Source organism: Gekko japonicus, unplaced genomic scaffold, assembly GCF_001447785.1.
Source record: "Gekko japonicus isolate JY-2015 unplaced genomic scaffold, Gekko_japonicus_V1.1 scaffold227, whole genome shotgun sequence".
In the NCBI taxonomy this organism is placed as follows: Eukaryota; Metazoa; Chordata; class Lepidosauria; order Squamata; family Gekkonidae; genus Gekko; species Gekko japonicus.
Genome location: NW_015164189.1, coordinates 693,860 through 711,141, shown reverse-complemented (window position 1 = coordinate 711,141; position 17,282 = coordinate 693,860). Strand labels below are relative to the sequence as shown.

The following is a 17,282-nucleotide window of genomic DNA, read 5'->3' as shown; positions in this document are numbered from 1 at the left end:
AGGTCTGCAAGAACACACTGAAGGAAGGAAGGAAGGAAGGAAGGAAGGAAGGAAGGAAGGAAGGAAGGAAGGAAGGAAGGAAGGAAGGAAGGAAGGAAGGACTCCAATCTGGGGAGTTTTGTGCAAACAGCTACCTGAGGATATATGTTAGATATTTTCCACTGAGTTAGATACTATCTAGATCAGAGGAGTTGAACTCATTTGTTACGAGGGCTGGATTTTACGCAAATGTCACTTTGTTGGGCCAGGCCACGTGTGCCATAAAACTTAATGCCAGGTAGTGGAGATACAAACATTATAAAGGACAGTAGCTGGTAAGTTCTGAGTTGGTGGGTTCTCATTGCAAGGCCCCCTGGGCCGGGGGGGAGGAAAACCCAGAAGGGCGGACTGGAGAGCCAGTGGGGCAGTGCTGGACAGATGCCCCTGTGCTGCCTGGAGGGGGGCAGACCCCTTCCTCAGCCTGCTCCCGCCACCAATGCTGTGAGCCTGGACCCCAGGGTAAAAACACAAAGCGTCTGGGTGTGGCAAGCTCCCCCTGCCCCTGAGCCACCGTGGAAGGAAAGGGGAAGACGAGCTGAACGAACCTCCCCCCGCCTGCAGAGGGGGGGCGCAGTGGCCCAGATGCAAGGCCACATGCACGGCGGGCCCCGAGCCAAACCTGATAAGCTGGAGATGCCCATGTGGCAGCAGCCGCCTCCTGCCAAGGCCACCAGGTGATCTATGGCAGGGCGATGGTGGGGGTTCAAGCCAGAGATCATCAGCAAGCTGTGCTGTCCCCACGCGGCAGCTGCTGCCGCCCCAGGCTGAAGGCCTCCAGATTGTCCGATGGGGCAGCAAGTACCACATGTACAAGGCCACGTATGTGGCAGAGGCCCCAGGCCACCCAGTAAACAGTATAGCCAGAGACTGCTGGCACTGCCTTCCACCCGAGGCAGCAGCCGCCTACAGCTGAAGGCCGCCAGGAGATCCATGGGGGAGGGGGGCCTGCTTCATCATGGCAAGACTAGGCCCCCAATGTGTGGAAGAAACTGCTGAAGAAAAGCCCCACATGGGCCAAAGCACAGCCACAGCATGGGCGGTGGGCGCTATGGGCCTGTGGCTTGTGCCTCTGGGCAAGCCCAAGCTTTTAAGGTGTGTGCAAAAAGGCCGAGGTGGGCTTTCAGGACCGGCACAGAGGCAGAAGGCCCCAGTCCCGGGACACTAAGGAAAAACAGGTTGCTTACCTGTAACTGATGATCTTCAAGTGGTCATCTGTGCATTCACACCCATGGGATACAGTGCGCATGCGCTGGATCAATCGACATTGTAGCAAGCTCTTAACGGATTTTTGCGCCCAGACCTCGGGCATGCGCAGGAACCCCACCACGGATGCCCAGACGGGTGGGCACGGACATCCCTCCAGTTCCTTCGAACTGCCGCGAATCAACCCCTATGGAAAATGTAGAAGCTGACAGCAGCGGGGAAGGAGGGTGGGTGGTGTGAATGCACAGATGACCACTCGAAGATCACCAGTTACAGGTAAGCAACCTGTTTATCTTCAACGTGGTCTCTGTGCTTCACACCCATGGGAGATTAGCGAGCAGTGGCCTACCAGCGAAGCCGAGGATAAGATGTGACGTCCCATGTTGGTACGAGAGTTCTTACGGACGTCTAGGGCATAGTGCCTTATGAACGTATTAGGCGTAGCCCACGTAGCGGCTCTGCAAATGTCCATTAGGGGGACTCCCTGGAGGAAGGCAGTTGAGGATGCAACAGCTCTGGTTCAATGAGCCCTGATAGGGCCAGGCAATGGCTGCTTAGCGATATGGTAGCAGAGGCAGATGAGACCTGCAATCCACCTTGACAAACGCTGAGCTGTGATGCGAGTCCCCAGCCTTGCTGGCGTATAGGAGACGAACAGTTGACAGTCACGTCTCATTGGACGGGTTCTGTTTAAGTAGAACAGAAGCGCACGCTTTGTATCCAACATGTGTAACATCCTCTCCTCTGGAGATGTCGGAGCTGGGAAGAAATCCGGGAGGAAGACCTCTGCCTGTAGGTGAAATTCTGACACTACCTTTGTCAGGAACGAGATGTCAGGGACGAGGCGGACGCCGTCTGGCAAAAAAGACAAGTAAGGAGTGTCAACAGTGGGAGGGCTTTTAATGTCCTGGCCCCACTGGTGGACTTCCTGATGGCAATGGTATTTCTGGCCACTGTGTGACACAGAGTGTTGGACTGGATGGGCCTTTGGCCTGATCCAACATTGGCGTCTCTTATGTTCTTATGTTCATGTCTGAAAGCCAGTATTTCTCCAACTCGCCTTGCTGACGTGACAGCGACCAGAAAGGCTGTTTTCCAGGACAGAAATTTTATGTTGCAAGTTGCGAGCGGCTCAAAAGGTTTCCTGGTGAGTTGGCGAAGGACCAGGGGAAGGTCCCAGGGGACGACAGGAGTTTTGATGGGAGGGTAAAGGTGCAACAGTCCCTTCAAAAAACGCTTAGAAAGTGAATGCGAGAACAGTGTGCATCCCTCAACTTGAACATGGTAGGCTGAAAGTGCGGCCAAATAAACTCTTAACGAGGAATGCGAAAGTCCCAAGTCAGCAAGAGACAGAAGGAAGTCGAAAACTTTCTCGAGACCTGCGGAGGTGGCTCGAGGGGCATCCTCACCCAAGGAGGAACAGAATTTTTGCCACTTGTAATGATACGACTTTCGCGTAGTGGACGTTCTGGAGTTTAGCAAGACATTTGCTATGCAGGCGGAAAAGCTGTTGACGCTACTCTCCAGGCTGTCAATTTTATTCATGGCACGTCGTGGTATAGGAGAGGGGACTCGGTTAGGAACAGGAGGTCTTGTGCCAGAGGAAACTGGTGGTAGACCCCCACCGACAGATCGAGGATGGTTGAGAACCATGGTTGCCTCGGCCACCACGGGGTTATGAGGATGCAGTCCGCTCTGTCGCTGATGATTTTGTGGACCACTCTCAGAAGCAGTGGAGGGAAGAGGTGGAGAAATCCTCTGGACCACAGATAGAGGAGACCGTCCCCTAGAGACTGTGGGTCCCTGCCACCTTGGCTGCAGAACAGAGGGCACTTTTTGTTGGCCTTGGTGGCCACCTGCGGAAGAGTGCGGCCACCTGCGGAACCCCCACCTGCGGAAGAGTGGGAAAAGGTAAATTGGATTCATTTCCCACTCGTGCAGACTGAGTCCTGCCCGACTTAGGTGGTCTGCCTGCACATTCATGTGCCCCGGGATGTGCGTGGCGACTAGGAAGATGTTGTGGGTGATGCAGAAGTCCCATAAGTCTCATGTAAATAACAGGAGGGCGATGTCGCAGAGGCGTTGGGAGACGGTGCCCCCTTGCTTGTTCACATAGCTGAGGGCAGCAGTATTGTCCATGAGGACCGTGACACATTTCCCCTTGATCGGGGCAGGAAACTGGTGACAGCGAACTGTATCGCAAGCAGTTCCAGGAAATTGTGTCAATTCCGTTTCTGAGTGTCCCATCTGCCTCCGACACAAAGTCCCATCATCTGGGCGCCCCAGCCCGAGAGGGAGCCATCTGTAGTTAGGGTAATTTGGGGTGATGGAGGATGGAAGGGTGCTCCCTGGAATAGGATGGAAGGAACAGTCCACCAAAGTAAAGAGTCCCATACTTTGACAGGTGGGAATAGGTTGGTGGTGGGTGTGTCTCTCTCTGGATTGAAATTGCGGATAAACCATAGTTGCAGGTGACGCATTCTTAATTTGGCAAAAACCAGGACTGATGTAGTAGCGGCCATGAGGCCGAGTAGCCTTTGTATTTGAAAGGCTGTCACTGAGGGCCGGGTACTGATAGTGGCTAGGTTGATGATGTCGGCTGCTCTGTTTTGTGGCAGGTAGGCTGTGCAATTCGTGGAGTCCAGTAGCGCACCGATGTAGGGTATTTTCTGGACTGGTTGAAGTTGAGACTTTTCCAGATTGACTTGTAGACCCAGGTTTTCCAGGAGGACCAGCGTCTCGTTGATGTTTGAGACTAGGGCGTCCCTGGAAGTCGCTACCAAGAGCCAATCGTCGATATACGGGTAGATGGAGATACCCTTGAGGCTGTGACCACCACCATCATCTTTGTGAAGACTCTTGGTGCACTTGAAAGGCCGAATGGCAGGGCTGCATATGGTAATGATGTTGACCAATTGCGAAGCGTAGGTATTGGCAGTGGGATGGGTGCATGGTGAGGTAGAAGTATGTGTCTTGGAGGTCGAGGGTGGCCATCCAGACGTTCTTCTGGAGAAGTGGCAGAATCTGCTGCAAAGACACCATGCGGAAGCGATGGTAGCTCACAAAGCGGAGTAGCGCCCGTAGATCTAAGATTGGTCGAACGCCTCCGTCCTGCTTCGGAACAGTGAAATAGTGGGAATATAATCCCTTGCCCTGTAGATGCAGTGACACCAGCTCGATGGTTCCCTTTTGCAGAAGGACGGACACTTCTTCCAGGAGGGCTGGAGAAGAGGGTGTGGAGACGAAGACAGGAGTGATGGGGTTCTAAATGAATTCTATGCGGTAGTCCTGGGTCAGGATGGACAGCACCCATTCGTCTGTGGTGATGAGGTGCCAGGTTTGGAGGAAAGGGGTTAGACGGATGTGACTGGGAGATATGGAAGTCAAAAACCCTGCTTGGCGGACTTCACCTGCTTACTGCGGGAAGACAGTTGTCCTGATCCAAATCCAGGTTTCTGAAATGTGGGCTTCTGGCCTCCAGAGGATATACGTGGCCTCCATTGCCAGTCAGGAGATTGACAGTTTGGGGTGCATTTTTGCCAGGGTCTGGACCAGGGATGAGGTTGGTAATGCTGCCTCGTGGATGAGGAAATGCCCAGAGCACGAGAAGCTTTTATGCTTTTATCCATATCTTGTAATATGGTGTCTGTAGTACTGTTAAACAGACCAAGGCCATCAAAGGAGAGGTCCTCTACGTATGACCTAGTATCTGGCTGTAGATTGGTGTTACGTAGCTAGGAATGCCTTCGGAGAGCTATGGCTGAAGCCATTGTCCTTGAGCAAGTGTCTAGGGCATGTTCGGAGGTATTAATTTGTTGCTTTGCCAGCACCATGCCCTCCTTTTGGATGATGCGGGCTGCCTGATGCTTGTCTTCTGGAAGGTGAGCCAGAAGTTCAGAAAGCCTTTCCCACAAAGTGTATTGGTATCTACTCATACACGCGAAGTAATTGGTGGTCTTTACTCCTAGCGCTCCCGTAGAGTAGAAACGTCGTCCGAATGCATCTAACTTTCTGCTCTCCTTGTCCGAAGATGTAGAATGTGTTCTCTAGACTTGGATGAGGAAGTGACTACCATGGAGTTTGGTTGTTTCTTGGACTCTGTACATATGGTCCAAGCGACGTGTGGACACTGGAGCCGTTGACGGTTTATCCCATGGAGCTTTAGCTGCCTGTAACAGGACCGTGGACATGGGTAGTGCTATAGCCGTTGATGTATCTAGCTGCACGACATCGAAGATGCCATCAGTAACCTGTGGTTGTACGACAGAAAGGCCAAGGGAGTGTGCCATTCTTTTTATAAGGTCTCCATAGGAGGTTAAATTATCAGATGGAGATATAGGTTGGTCATCGGCTACTGCCTGGTTAAGAGATGGCTGGTTAGGGGAGCTGTGCACATCTGAAGCTCCTGTATCTGAATCCTCAACCACAGAGTCAGAGGAATCGGCCTCTGGTATTTGTACCGGAGTGGTCTTGACCTGACTGGTTGGATCTGTTGACGTTGGGTAGGGGGACTGGGAGGACAATATTGATCCGGTCAATGTTGAGGAGGGTCATCAGATGGATGATCTGGTGGACGGGAGATGCCGAAGGCCTCAATCTATAGGGTGACCGTGATTGGTGGGTAGAGTAACGATCCCAATCAGAGTAACCTGCTGGAGTCAACCACGGCATGGATGCGGGTGGATAACCTCCATAGAGATAACGCAGTTGGCGGTGATCCCAGGAGAGAGGAGGAGGTGGTGGCAGGAAGACTCGTAGGGATCTACTCCTAGAGTGGGAGCATCTTTGAGACAGTGTAGGATTTCATCTCTGTGTGCGGCCCCTATTAGCCCGATCATTGATATCGAAAGGCCGATCCTCGGCGAACAGACGGGGAGGATGATGTTGAGCCACATCGATATCGGCATGGCACTCCGAGACCGTCGATGTCGATGACTCAGCAGAGGGAGAGCGATCCATGCCCAGGGGATGACTGAGGATCTCGACATTATCGATGTCGGAGAAAGGACGCATATTGACCAGCGTGTCATGGTCTAGCTGGTGTACGGGCGAGTCCATTAGCTGGATGGTCGGTATTGGTGGAGCAACCGGAGCCTCCGATGCCGTTACTGCCATTGGAGCAGGGGGCACATTAGGGGCATTACCCGGTGCAGTGCCCACTATGTTCCCAGACTTTGCCACCTTTAGGGCCTTAGAGGAGCCCTTTTTGGCCAACTTGTGCTCTTTACCCGACCTCTGCTTCCTTTTCACGGGCGTCAATGCCAAAGACTGTGCCGTCGGTGCCGAACGCTTCGATGTTGACTGGACGATGTCGGACGAAGGCTTCGATACCGGAGCCATCGATGTTGATGGTTTTACCGGCACTTCTGAGTCCATGACTGAAGCGGGATTTAGCGCTGACTCCAATAACGCTACTCAGGAGATGCACCGCTCGTTTTTTTCTAGTTTGATCGGAAAACTTGGCACACTGTTGACAGGATTCTGGCCTATGTGCCTCGCCAAGACAAAAAATGCAAAGGGTGTGGCCGTCAGGTGGAGCGAGCTTACTGCCGCAACCCTTGCAACGCTTGAAAAAGCCCCACTTCTTCTCCATAAAATAAGCAAAACGGAGGGAAAAAAAGGGGGGAGGGGGGGAAGCCCGAAGGCCTGAGTGAGGTAAACAAAAAAGCTTCCCCCTAAACAAAGTCTTCTTTTTTTTTTTTTGAAGAACGAAAACAACAAAGGTAGAAGCGAAAAATGAAGAAAACTGAAGAGATATCCGAAGAGCCTCTGAGGAGAAATAGCTACCGATCAGACCGACAAAACGAAGGTGCTTCCAGCGCGGCGGAAAGAAAGGAACTGGTGGGATGTCTGCGCCCACCCCTCTGGGCATGCGTGGTGGGGTTCTTGCACATGCCCGAGGTCTGGGTGCGAAAATCCATTAAGTGCTTGCTACAATGCCAATTGATCCAGCACATGCGCACTGTATCCCATGGGTGTGAAGCACAGAGACCACGTTGAAGATCAAACTTTACTTCACGATGGCAACAAACTGACAAATGAGAAGACTTCTGCTAAAGAGAATGATTTACGGGGGCCAAAGAGGAGGCACAACAGGGGGTGCTGGCTGGCTAAGGAACACGCTGCCCCAGCAATGGCCTGGAGCAAGATCTCCAGCCAGGCCAAAAGCTCACCCACGCGGCTGATGTGGCCGTGGATATTCTCAAGTCCACCAGGAAGGTCCAAGCCTATTTCATGCAGCGTGTCCTCCTGCTCTCATAGCCCCCCCCCCAAGGGGGGCACCGGACCTCTGCTGGCCCATCAAATCCCACTATTAGTGCTCCTAGTTCTCCTGTAGCATCTACTCCTGCCTGGCTGGGGAGGGGAGGCTCAACAGCATGGGAAGGCTGATATTCTCACACAGTTTTAGTTTTGGCAAATGGTTACACAGGTATATTGGGACGAATTGGTGTAACCATTTGCCAAACTAAAACTGTATGACAAAGCAACAACGTTGTTCTAAGCCAGAGGTTCCCAAACCTATTTGGCCTACCGCCCCCTTTTCAGAAAAAAAAAAAAGACACAGCCCCCCCCCCCCCCCCGGAAATCTACCTTCAAGAAGTGAACAAAAAGATGCTACGTCGTTTCGGCCCACCTGGATCGTTCCAGCGCTACCCAGGGGGTGTTGTTGCCCACTTTGGGAACCAGTGTTGTAAGCAAACCCCCTCCGAGAAAATATTGAACATACCTCAGTTTTCTGCTATGCAGCCAGTGGCCACGTACAACAAGCTCATGAGGTCAGTGTTGCTGGTGTACATACAGGAAGTGTCACCGGTTTCCAAAAGCAGCCATTGAGAAACTCTTCAAAGACCAGTTCAAGACTATACTTGGCTTGGGCAGATGCTAGGCTTTAATGGCATAACATCTGTTCAAGAAACGGATTTCCTTGTGACGTGAGCATTCTAAGAGCAAGAGAGGTGGGATTTAACTTTCAAAATCTGTTTATTTATAGAACCAAAAGTATAAATACTAAATTAGAAAATCTCAACAAACAAACCAAACTTGACTCAAAATATTTTGTAGGGGGAAAAAATGCAAGTTCGGCAAGCCAACGTACTGCCCCCCATCCTAGGTCGGCTTGCATAATAAGCAAACTATGGATAGCAGACACACGTCCGCTTGGCAAAGGCAAAGTGCAGAGCGACCAAAGGCAACGTTATTGTTTCCGTTGATATGCTTGTAAGTGAATGTGGCTTCAATGCTGTCGTGAGGCACAGCTGGAGACGGGACCCACGGCCACGGCTCTCTGGAGCTCAGTGTGCACGGAGGAAACAGGAACGGAAGGAAACGCTGCGCCCGTCACTCTGTGGTGACTTTCAGTTCTTCAGGAGACTCTCTTGGTTGCCTACAAGACAAGAAATAAAGGTAACTGAGGCCACCAAACTCTCCACTCACAAAAACAGAGATGAGAGTATTTCATTTCCAGAACGAAGTTTGAGTCTGGCAGCACGTTGAAGACCAACAAAGTTTAATTCTGGGTATGAGCTTCCGTGTGCACACGCACTTCTTCAGATAATGCTTGTACCCCAGGGCTAAGCTTTGTTGGTAGTAAAAGGGCCACTCGACTCAAACATTGTTCTATCGATTCAGAGACCAGCATGGCTGCCCGCCTGGATCTATTTCATCTCCAGACTGCATCTCAACTCAAACTACAGCTCTACGGCCACTAGTCAGCGTACCTACTTCGTCTCCTCCGTTCAGGATGCCCCCGCTGCTGTCCAAAGCCAAGCCCTGGGCAAAGCCTCACTCCAAACGCAGCCCGCTTGCTGGGAGAGGGAGCTCAAGAAACGCCAAGCGTCCTCCTCTCTTTGAAGGATTCTCTGCCGCCTCCCCTTATCTAGTAGCTTCATCGCACTCCCTCCCTAAACCTTTTTGCTCTGAAATGGATTGCCCTCAAACCCTGCGCCCCACCCACCGTGCTGTCACACTTCCCAATTCTGTTTACTCTCAAAGAAAACAAAGAGTTGGGAAGAAACACACAATCATGGCCACTCACTCCCTTTTGAGGTATAAGGGAGGGTGTTAGGGCAGCAGGCAGAGTCTCAACTGCTTTCGACTGCAAGAACGTTCTGTGTGGAGCAGTTTTCCCTGTGTTCAACTGAACAAAAGCATGTGCTTAAGCCAGGTCCGTTTGTCTTGCTGCCTTTAAACTTCCTCTCTGGAGAGGCTGAAGTGTCACAGTCCCTCCTGGTGAGTCATCAGGGGAGGATCCCGAAAAAGCAAGTTCTCTGGGCCACCCTGAATGAACTGGATATCATGAGAAACTGTAGAGTTGGATCCACCCAGCTTTTCAGCTGCTCAAAAAGGAAGGGGGCATCCCATCCCTTCAACCTCTCAAAAAGGTCAGGCCGGGAGTCACGGGATCTGTGCGTACAAAAGCCACGGGGGCTGCGGTGAACCACCCTGAGCCCATTTACGGGATGGGAGGGATATACATGTGAAAAATAAATAGACAGAGGGGAATCAGGCAAGACTGAGCAAAAAAGCTGGATGAAAACAATCCATCGTCAGTATTAACCACACGCTCTCCAGAAACAGATTTAAAATCACTACAACAGAAGCTCAGACAGAATGAATGCACACCACAAATCAGGAAAGGTGTGGACTCCATAAGCAGAGTTGAGAAAAGCTATAAAAGGCAAGAAGGTTTTCTCCGAATGGTGGAAGCCCTGCCCAAGTGAGGAGCTCAGTACCGTGGAGGCCGAGGACAACAAAGTAAGCATGGCAGGTGTGGCACAGTTGGTCATGTCAAAAGTCCGCACTCTGCTCGCCCTCTCTAGACGTACTGCACTTTGGAGTCTCCCAACTCAGTGGCAGCTGCCCCTTTGGCGGGCAAATATTGAGAATCAATGTATACATGGACCTATATAGCACTCAGGTGAATCATGTACAGGACCTGTGGACTGGGCCCGGACGGAACACTGGGGCCTTAGGAAGGAGATGGGCCGTTCTGCTCTAAAATAAGCCAGGGAGCGGGGGGGGGAGGGGTTGTTGTGGCCAGAAGTTCCCATAGGTTCTCCTACGTTCCCCTGCCTCACTGAAGCTTTTACGGTTCCCAAAATATCCCGGGTGGCTGAGATGCTACACCTCTGCTGCTTTGAAGAAACTGCCCTTGGCTCTGCCTGGGGTGTGATCTCTTTCCCCCACAGTGCCCTACTGCCTCCACCAAAGGGCCCATCCCACAGTACATGAATGACAGCAAAGTAACAACACACAGTTTTAAGGTGGTGGTCATTCGTGGTGATGACGGCAGCGGCTTACCTGTATATTTGCAAGGGCCAAGACATTTGTGACGGGGTGGTCGGGCTTACGAGCATAGCGCTGTAGATGTTAGAGGCAACCACAAGAATGCAGAGGAGAATGGGTCCAATGATGGCTCCTTCCAGCCCCAGGTAATACGCTCCGCCTGCTACGGCCAGCCCAGTCAAGTACGGATGCCCACCGCTGTAATGACAACACACCAAATTCAAATTGCTGCAGTTTTCATATCCCTGCCCAAGCAGACTTCTGTTCTTGCAGACTATTCAGAACCTAAAAATCTAGCGTTTGTTTATGGCACCAAATCAAGGGGTATTCCCCAACATAAGAACATAAGAGAAGCCAATGTTGGATCAGGCCAGTGGCCCATCTAGTCCAACACTCTGTTACACAGTGGCCAAAAATACCAGGTGCCATCAGGAGGTCCATCAGTGGGGCCAGGACACTAGACGCCCTCCCACTGTTGACCCCCCCCCCAAGCACCAAGAAGACAGAGCATCACCTGCCCCAGCCTGTGAGTTCCTATCTATACCTTGTGGCTAAGAGCCCCTGATGGACCTCTGCTCCATATGTTTATCCAGTTCCCTCTTGAAGCTGTCCATGCTTGTAGCCGCCACCACCTCCAGTGGCAGTGAATTCCATGTGTTAATCACTCTTTGGGTGAAGTACTTCCGGTGAGAAAGGGAGAAAAGTACCTCTTTCTCTACCTGCTCTATCCCATGCATAATCTTATAAACCTCGATCATGTCACCCCTCAGTCGTCGTTTCTCCAAGCTAAAGAGCCCCAAGTGCTTTAACCTTTCTTCATAGGGAAAGTGTTCCAACCCTTTTATCATTCGAGTTGCCCTTTTCTGCACTTTCCCCAATGCTATAATATCCTTTTTGAGGTGTGGTGACCAGAACTGTACACAGTACTCCATTACAAACTCCATTACACACTAGCCCCATTACAAACTGTCATGAAAATGTAAGCGTTCAACAGAAAAAGCAGCTCTAGGTATTATTCATACGTCAATGTCTTGTCATAACTTTAACATTTATGCAGTCTGGTGAGAGCTTTGTGGCCTGTTCAGCGGAAGCTCTGCACACCGTGTGTTTTTATTAAAATGCTTTTAGACTGCCTTTTTCTATTAAAACAGGCTCAAGAGGTTTGCAGCAGGTATACACTACAAACTAGAAAATCACCTACTAAAAACATTTAATATACTAGCCAACATCAGCTGACTGGCTGAATATGTGGCTCATGTATGTGAAGGTACACCACTTTCATGCAATGGGCACAACATGGGCTCACAGCCTACGTGTACAGTCCTATGAAAATATCACACAACCAGCCCCAGCATCCTGCATCGATAGATAAAATGGTACGATTAGTCTTAGAGGCATTATTAATATCTCAGCAGGGCCTTTCCTAACATAGGCCAAAAGCTATATTAAAACATTTACCCGGATATATCTGAATAAATTGCTGTGTCTACAAAATATGTTGGCAACAGATGGCACACCAAGAGGAGCAGAGCTTTACATCCTTCTCCTTGTGCAAGCCAGAGGTCGAGGACTGCAGGTACGGCTGCCCAGTACGTTCCCAGAAAGGGGACAACGCCAAGTATTGCTGCCAGAGCTGAGGATGAACAAGACAGGCGGTTAGAAATTTAAGACACAGCTATTCCACTAGAAATGAATTCCTGCAAAAATCTATGCTCATTTCTAAGCACACGGTTGCATTTAAACCTACAGGATTATTTGACTGGAGACTGGAAAGTTTTCTAACACCTTGGCTTTTAGAAAAGAGCAAGAGTCCAGTGGTACCTTAAAGAATAACAAAATATGTGGCAGGGTATGAGCTTTTGTGAGTCACGGCTCACTTCTTCAGATACAGCTAGAATGGGAGTCCACCTGTCCTATTTGTTGGAAAGTGGAGTGATTTCAGATGCCAAATGACAATAGCAGGCGTGTTTGGGTTTAGGTGAGAGATGCAGAGGGCTAATAAGTGTGGAGAAATCAGCACTGGTAATGAGACAGAAAACCTAGGTCTCGATTTAGTCCAGGTGGATGTATTGTCTTGAGCTTCATTATCTTTTTTTTTGTTTAAGCTTTTATTTTTGAAAAGTTTTTCATAACATTTCATACTTCATCGTGTTAGATTACACAAATTTTTAGAGTTGAACGTTCATATTTCCGTCTTAATACATTATAGAAACCACTATATATCCTTATCCGTCCATTTGACGATCTAACCATTCATATACCCTAAACCACCGTTGTTCTTGACATATTTGGTCTTTATCTCGTAGTATCAGACTCAGACTATCCATTTGTGCTAACTCCATGAATTTAATAGATAAGTCCTCTTTTGTTGGTACCCTATCGGTCTTCCAATTTCTTGCCACTAATATACGAGCCGCAGTTACTATATATGCTATCAAATATTTATCTTGTTTCTTATACCCTCTTGGGATTATATTCAATAGATATATTTCCGGCGAAAGCTCGATCTCTATATTTAATATTTCACAGATGATTTTTTGCACCATTTTCCAGAACTTACATATTTTACAACATTTCCACCACATATGGTAGAACGTCCCCACATTTTTTTTACATTTCCAACATCTATTGGATGCTTGAGGATAACATTTAGCAATTTTATCTGGGGACCAGTACCATCTGTGATACATTTTATAAATGTTTTCTTTATACGCAATAGCTCTCAAAAACTTAGTAGAATGCCATATAGAGTCCCATTGCTCATCTTCTATCTGTTTTCCCATATCTTGCATCCATGATATCATAACTGATTTAACATTTTCGTCTAACTCATATTCTTCTAACAAGAACCTGTATAGTTTTTGAATTAATTTATCACTGGATGACAGCCATATTTTATCCAACTGATTGTTTATATCTTCAAAACCCCTTGTTTTATCTCTACCGTATCTATCTTGTAGAAGGGTGCGCTCCCCCCATGTTAATATGATTTGATGTTCCTTTCTTAATTTCTCTTGTTTTTAGTACATTATTCTTTTCTAATAATGTATTGTAACTAACCATTTTCTCTTTTACCAAAAGCGATGGCATTACAAAAGCCTTCAACGGCGCTACCCATCTAGCAGTTTTCCTGTAAAATCTTTCTTTTATCTCATTCCAGACCTTGTTTAAAGCTCTTCTTAATACATGGCGATTAAATATGGAGTGCACTTTATCCTTATCATACCAAATGTAAGAATGCCACCCCATATATAGGTCATGACCTTCCAATGACAATGTTCTGCTGTCTTCCAAAATTATCCATTCCTTAACCCACACTAGCGCCGCCGCCTGATAATATAATTTCCAATTTGGTACATTCATTCCTCCTCTTTCTTTTCTATCTTGTAACACCTTCCACTTTATTCTAGCTTTTTTAGGGTGCCAGATAAACTTTCTGGTCACTTTGTCTAGTTCCGTTAGGAATTTCAAGTTTTTTAACATGGGGATGTTTTGTGCTAGAAATAAGAATCTAGGAAGTATATTCATCTTTAATGTTGCTATTTTACCCATCATTGATAGTGGTATATCTTTCCACTATCAAGTGCAATTCAGCAGTCTCTCTAATCTCCCTTTGAAATTCCTTTGTAAGAGAACTGCTACTTTTAGGTCAATTCTGGATATTCTGGAAGGTTAAAATATTCCCCCACTGGTTTTTGAATGTTGTGGTTCCTAATGTCAGACTTATGTCCATTAATTCTTTGTCAAAGGGACTGGCCTATTTGTCCAGTGTAGAGGGTTAGAAGGGCATTTTTGACATGTGATGGCATAAATCCCATTAGAGGACGAGCAGGAGAATGAACCCGAGATGGTCTATCTGATGTTGTTGGGTCCACTGATGGTGTTGCTAGGATCTATATGAGAGCAAAGTTGGCATCATAGTTTGTTGCAGGACCTGGTACCACAGTCCACGTAGTCTGTCAGGTGAGAAGTTGTTTTAGGTTAGCAGGCTGTCTGTGAGCAAGAAAAGGTCAATCCCCTGCAGTGCCTGTGTAAGGGAAGTGTCACTATCCAGCATGGGTTGTAGGTCATTAATGACGCATTGAACTGGCTTGAGTTAGGAGTTGTAGAGGACCACCAGTGGTGTTCTGTTGTCATTTTCTTTGGGCTTGTCTTGTAGCAAGCTGTCCCTGGGTATCATTCTGGCTTTTCCAGTCATCTTTCTCACCATGTCAGGAGGATATTGTAGTTGCAAAAATGCCTGTTGCAGATCCTTCAAGTGTGTATCTCCGTCTGAGAGGTTGGAGCAGATTTGACTATAGTGTAGGGCTTTGGTGTAGGGCTTTGGTGACTATAGTGTAGGGACAATGGATTCTTTGATGTGGTTGAGGTAGTAGCTGGAGGCATGTAGACACGTTTGCCGATCTGTTGCTTTCCAGTATAATGTGGCACTAGTGTGTCCTTTCTGCATCTGTACTGAGTGTCCAGGAAGTTTATTTCTTGTGTAGAGTAATTCATAGTTAGATCAATGCGGGGGTGGAAGCTGTGGAAAACCTGGTGGAATCTCTCGAGGGCTTCTTTGCCATGGATCCAGACAATACAGACAGACTAACATGGCTACCTATCTTGATCTATCTCCATGGAAGGCACCTTGGCTTTTAGAGTGGACATCTTGAACTCTGAACACCACTGCGTCGGGAACCAACAATGCAGACGAATAATGTGGAGAAGGTGGCCCCATACTAGGCGCTCATATCCACCTAGTGAGTGGTTTTCTTTCAAAGGCCTCTGGGTTTTTCACCAGAATGTTTTATTGATTTTGTGCTCCTGCGTGATGAATTAATGTCACTGAAAATTGTTTTAGCTGTTTGGATGCTTTTATGGTCTTCTAACGAAACCTATGACCCTCTTATGAAAAGATGCTATTTCTTTGTAAAGAACAAACCCTGGGGAAATGGTCATTCATGCCATTTGGATAGTAGGGGTAGGCAGCGGGGGGGGGGGGGGGGGGGGGGGGGGCTTCCACTCTGGACCTCCTACCAGCTCTTACTACTGACTGAGGTGGTTTATTTCTGTGGGCTACGACAGTTATGTGACAAAAAAAAAGGAGTCAACAAAAGCAGGAAGGGACCCTGGAAAGAAGATTCGAACCCGCATCTCTCGGTAAAAACCCATCATGGCTCTAGAAGAGACCGCCGCCCCCCACATCAATCTGGGGGTCATGAGCATTCAGTTACCCAAAAATATACAATAAATTGTGTTGTTTCCCCACCAAGTCACAGCCAACTTTCGGCAACCTCTTAGGGTTTTCAAGGCAAGAGACATTCAGAGGTGGTTTGCCATGGCCTGCCTCAACCTCACAACCCTGGTATTCCTTGATGGTCTCACATCCAAATACTAGCCAGGACTGGCCCTGCTTCACTTCTGAGGTCTGACAAGATCAGGCTACCATGGACTATCCAGGTCAGGGCATTTTATTTTCTAATGCAGCACAAATACTGTTAAATAGTTAACACTCAATACACTCAATCCTCTGGACGTTGTATAAAAATCAGTTTTAAATCTGCATACCTTTATGGTTACAACAACATTTAGTATGAGCTTTTATTTAGAAGCACCTAAACATAAACATTTATTTAAATCAATTAATTTACATCTGACCTTTCCCTTGGTAATGTAGATTGCCTTGATTTACATCAAGCCACCTTGTTAGGAAGCAGTTTTTAAACACACACAAAAGAACGACATTTTTCTTTCTCGCACAAAACCAGAGAAAATGTAACCAACATCTACATCTGCAGAAATGAAATCTGTTTGAAATCAATGTGTTTCAGACTGTCACTTTAGGAATTCCTAAGAATTTTATTCATTTTTTATTCATTATTCATTTTATTCTGCCTATACAGATTAGTCTCAGGCTAGGAAGAAACATTTTTATATATTAAGCATAATGCAAATGCATTTCCAGAATGGTAAACAGAACTCTTAGTACATTTACCCCAATCCTCTAAGTACCTATATAAAATCCTGTGCTTAAAATATCCAGTACTAAAAGTGAATACTGTGCCAAAACAACCCCAACACCGCCACTTTTAGTTCTCACCAGAGGGTATGAAAACAATGTTAATTCCAAAGATGGTATGAGTCAGCCAGGTGTACAGTCCATAGAACCCAGCCATTTTGAGAGACGCATCAAATACACCTCTAGAAGGATAAAAGAAACCCGAATAAAATTATTATTATTATTATTATTATTATTATTATTATTACTATTACTATTATTATTAAGATTTTTATACTGCCCTCCCCAATATCATAGAATCATAGAGTTGGAAGGTACCTCCCAGGTCATCTAGTCCAAACCCCCCCCCAATGCAGGAAATTCACAAATACCTCCCGCCCCACACATACCCAGTGACCCCCTGCTCCATGCCCACAAGATAGCAAAAACAAAACAAAAAAACCACCCCTCCAGGATCTCTGGCCAAACTGGCTTGGAGAAAATTGCTTCCTGACCCCAAAGTGGTGACCGGCATTTCCCTGGGCGTGTAAGAAAGGGCCACGAGAACTAAGCCCTGATGCAACCTTCCCTGCCCTCCCTTCTCATGATCTGCCCAAGTTCACAGGATCAGCATTGCTATCAGGTGGCCATCCAGCCTCTGCTTAAAAACCAAAGGAGGAGAGCCCACCACCTCCTGAGGAAGCCGGTTCCATGGAGGAACATTCTACCCTGCTGAGGCCCCTCCCCTCCCCAAACCCCGCCTCACCCAGGCTTC

The 17,282-nt window shown here is 47.9% G+C and overlaps 1 protein-coding gene across 1 annotated transcript in view; it reads right to left on the bottom strand.

The window, feature by feature from the left end:
• Positions 1-8,309: 8,309 nt before the first annotated feature.
• The window catches only part of TMEM245 (transmembrane protein 245), an 85,479-nt gene continuing 76,506 nt past the window's right edge, over positions 8,310-17,282 (bottom strand). The window contains exons 14-17 of the mRNA XM_015408251.1: positions 16,610-16,710; positions 11,986-12,160; positions 10,543-10,725; positions 8,310-8,626 (exon numbers count right to left, since the gene is read on the bottom strand). Of these exons, the coding sequence (XP_015263737.1) occupies positions 8,581-8,626; positions 10,543-10,725; positions 11,986-12,160; positions 16,610-16,710 (505 nt within the window). The 3' untranslated portion in view covers positions 8,310-8,580. The remainder of the gene's footprint in view (positions 8,627-10,542; positions 10,726-11,985; positions 12,161-16,609; positions 16,711-17,282) is intronic.